The following is a 3,758-nucleotide window of genomic DNA, read 5'->3' as shown; positions in this document are numbered from 1 at the left end:
GCACCCTCGGCGCCCCGAAACCGTGCAGGCACCAACGCCCCCTGGACGAGCGTCTGTCCTCTCCCCCTACAAACCCAGCCGGCTCCCGGGAGAGGCGGACACCCCCAGCGCGGCTGAGGCAGCTCCTCCTTCAGGTTTCGGCTGGGGATCCGACCGAAAGAGCAACTTTTTGGGGACGGGGGTGACAAATGGCGTGGGAGGAAAGGCCCTGCCCTTAAGCTTAAACTGTGCTGGAGCTTAAGGCCAGGCACTGGTGGGGCGAAGCTAAGGGAGATTTCTGGCCTCCCCTAACACCCACGGCACGACGGGGCAATCTTCGGGAGGAATAATCAGAGGGAAGAAAAATCCAAAGCTATCAGTGTAAGGCTGAACTGAGGTAGATTATTGCTGCGGGCTTGACGCCTTCTAGCTGCAGCTTAGAGACGCGAAAATGAAAAGAAAGAAAAAAATGGTGTCCCAAACTTTCACGCCTCTGAATCCTTTCAGGTATTAAATTCCGTTAAAAATACTGCTGAATGAGAACGACACTGCTACCAGACAGGAACAGAAATACTGCCCTTAAAAACAATGTACCGACATCAAAGATCTTCCTACCCAAATCACCCGGGGGTGACTGGAAAGCCAGTTTGTTCTTCTAAAGGCCTCTCCGCTGACTCTCTGCCGGCGGGGAAAGAAAAAGCAGCCCAGGCTCTAGCTTGAGACCCGGCGAGGGTGCCGGCCACTGGGAAACCTTTTATTCCCTCCTGGGTAATATTTCTCCCTTCAAACAGCCTCGTGGGGGAGGGGAAGAACTAGGTCCATCACACCACCCACGCGGGACACGGGAGCCCTGTTGTGTGTCTGCCCCCAGGCAATTCCCGACCATTTCAGTTTCGTACAACCGGAATTTATTTTCTATTAACTCCCCACTCGTGTTGGCGACGGGCCAGTGCCACGGCCGGAGCTGCCCGTGGGGAAGACCCGGCCGCGGAGCCCGCGGGGCGGGAGAGCCGAACCCCGACGGGGCGGCCGCTGCCTCGGGCCGTACGTGTCCTTCCCGCGGTGGCTCCCGCCACACACGGGGACGTGTCCCCTATGCGCTCACTGCGCGCACACGCGCGGCTTTTCCTCAGGGGAACCTCAGGTGTGTGAACGTATTCACATATCAGCTTATTCCTTAAAATTACCCATTAGTGGCTTGGTCTAAATTCTCGCGCCCTATGGCGGTTGTCCCAAATGCACGGGTAGCCTCTTGAGGCGTGGGGGGGAAGGGAGGAGGGGGGAAGAGTCCATGCGAATCCTATGTCTCTCCGTGGACCTAGCTCGGACTTCACTTAAAAAAAAGAGGAGGAAAGAGGGAGAAAGGACTCGGGCAACACAAAGGTAGATCGGAAGTCCATATTAGTTTGGAAATGGTCAAGAAATTCCAGGCACGTTTCTCTCTAAATCCCTGGTAATATTCAAAATTGTATTTTCAAGTAAAAACAAGTTTAGAATTTACCTCTTGCTAATTCACGGCTGAATAATCTGCCCAGGGCAAAGCAAAACTTTAAGGAAAAAGAAAAAAAAAGAGGGAAAAAGAAAGAAAGAAAGATGCTGAAATACTGTTAGTCATGCAAATAAAGGCTTCTTTCAGCACATTACAATATACTCCGGATTCGAGGGGAGGAGCTGCAACCCGTTAAGGGCGAGGAGTTTTTGTTTTTGTTTTTGTTTTCATTTAAAGCTACAAAACAAATCCCGAAATGTCTTAACCGCTCTCTGGAGACACCCGTCCTTGCAGACAGGCGGTCGGGGAAAGCTTTCTAGCTCGCAGTGCACAAAAAAATGACCGGGGTGGGGGAAATGATGGAGCCCGCGGTGGCTGAGGGGACACGGAGGGACACGGCCGTGCCCCGCGCCGCCGCCGCTATCGCAGCACTGTGTCCCTGTTGCTGCCTTCAGCCTCCTCGCAGGGTCGCTTCGTCCCTGTAAAATCCCTCCGGGGTGTCCCGCAGAGCCGGGGAAGGCGGAGGCCGAAGGGGACCAGGGGCCGCGCAGCGCTGCGCGCCCCACGGCGGGACAGAGTGCGGGGCGAGAGCCCACGGGGAAGGAGTGCTTTTCCGTGGCGGACAGAAACACCAACATCGCTGGGTAGATAAGAAAATGGAATACTGTATTTGATTTAGAAAGTTTGTACATATAGATAAACACGCAGTTAAGGAAACAATAGTTTAAGCGTCCTACGTGGAGTTTAAGAAGAGACCCCCCAAAGCTGCTATGAAATACTCAAAATAGCTTTTGCATAAGATAACTACAGTTGCACCCTAAGCTTTTTTTTTTGCTTTTTTTTTTTTTTTCTATCACTGAGGTCCCTTTTTAAAAACTTAGCACGTCAGATTTTGACAGCTAAGTTTGTGCAAGGAACACCGAGTCAAGGAAAATAAAAAGGAGAGAGAGAAAGGGTGGGAGGGAGATAGAGAGAGGGGAGGAAGAAAGAAAGAGGAGAGCAAATATCATATACAAGCATTTCTACACATATATTACAAACTGGGAAAATGACCGCATCATTAAGATATACATAATTCATATAAAATTTTGAAATAAAAATAAAAATCTGTTACAGTCATAACTATTCTTTTTCCACATTTATAACCAGTACCCACACAGGCAGTGACAGAAGTGTAGAAAAAAAGGTGCTTACGAATAAAATGATTGTCTGCGGAACAAAAAAACAGAAAATTGCATCTTGGCTGGACCATCACTTGGACTAAAAAAAGAAAAAAAAAAAAAAAGAGAGAGAGAGAGAAAAAGAGAGGAAGAGAGAAAAAGAGAGAAATAGGACCAACAAAAAGGCGATAAACATTTGTTATTTCCCTCTTCAAGGAGTTCCTTTTAAATTTTTTTTTATTTTTGATTTTTGTACAAATTCGATCGGAGTTTGCATTTGTTTGTCTGGTTTCTGTTTGTTTTCTTTTACTATAGAGAATATTTTTTCCCAGATACAAATTTAATCATCATCATCATGCAAGTGGGTGAAATGCGTCCATGGAAAAGCGCAAAGGAGAAATCGTGCTTGTCCTAAAAAGAATACAATTGTCACTTTTGCTTTGTTTTTTTTTTTTCCTTTCTTTTTATATATATAATAATTATTATTTCCCGCCCCCCCTCCCCCCCACCCTTCCCGCTGCAGCACCAGCGTTTGTGACTGTTGAAGTTTTAGCTCCATCTCTTGGTGGTGGTGTTGGCTGACGGTGGTGGTGGTGGTGGATTCTCTGATCCCTGTCTGTTTGTTTGCTATTATGTTTGGGTCGGGTTTGGCCTTTTCTTTCCTCCCGGCTGTGTGTGTGCGTGCATGCGTGTGTGTGTCCTGATTCTAGGTTGCCTCGGTTTGTTTTGCTCGGGATGGGGAGAGGGTGCTTGGCTGTTTGGATTTGGATTTTTTTTGTTTGTTTTCCGATATCATACATCACATTCCGAGTCGCTGGAGGTTACCGAGAGGATGGAGGTGCCCGTCTCGGCTCTTTCTGTCAAACTGGAGACGCTGGTGGTCGGGCTGGCCGCCGTGGACGGAGACTCGGCCGAGCTGTGTGTCGGGCAGCCGGGCTCTGCCAGCGACCGCATGCCGCTCTGTCCTATCGCCTGGTGCTGGAGCCTGCATCGCGCCGGGAGACAAAACAACAGCACAGCCCCGCTCAGACACCGGGCGCGGCCGAGGGGACGGCGCCCGCCCGGCCCTGCGCCCTCGCGGGGACGGCCGCGCCCGCGGCCGGGCCCGGCCCGGAGCGGGACGGGACGGG

General features: G+C 50.4%; 1 protein-coding gene across 1 annotated transcript; it reads right to left on the bottom strand.

Annotated features, from left to right (window-relative positions):
- Positions 1 to 2,113: 2,113 nt before the first annotated feature.
- Positions 2,114 to 3,699, bottom strand: SIX3 (SIX homeobox 3). Its single transcript, XM_042051768.1, has 2 exons — positions 3,454 to 3,699; positions 2,114 to 3,039 (listed from the first exon to the last, which is right to left on the bottom strand). The coding sequence occupies exons 1-2, from the start codon at positions 3,580 to 3,582 to the stop codon at positions 2,938 to 2,940; spliced, it is 231 nt and encodes a 76-aa protein (XP_041907702.1). The 5' UTR covers positions 3,583 to 3,699; the 3' UTR covers positions 2,114 to 2,937.
- Positions 3,700 to 3,758: the final 59 nt, after the last annotated feature.

This window comes from Corvus kubaryi, unplaced genomic scaffold (assembly GCF_017639235.1).
Source record: "Corvus kubaryi isolate FWS band 111438036 unplaced genomic scaffold, C.kubaryi_AGA036_p1.0 76, whole genome shotgun sequence".
Classification (NCBI taxonomy): Eukaryota; Metazoa; Chordata; class Aves; order Passeriformes; family Corvidae; genus Corvus; species Corvus kubaryi.
Note: the sequence above shows the minus strand (reverse complement) of the source record. Positions and strands in the feature narration are given on the sequence as shown.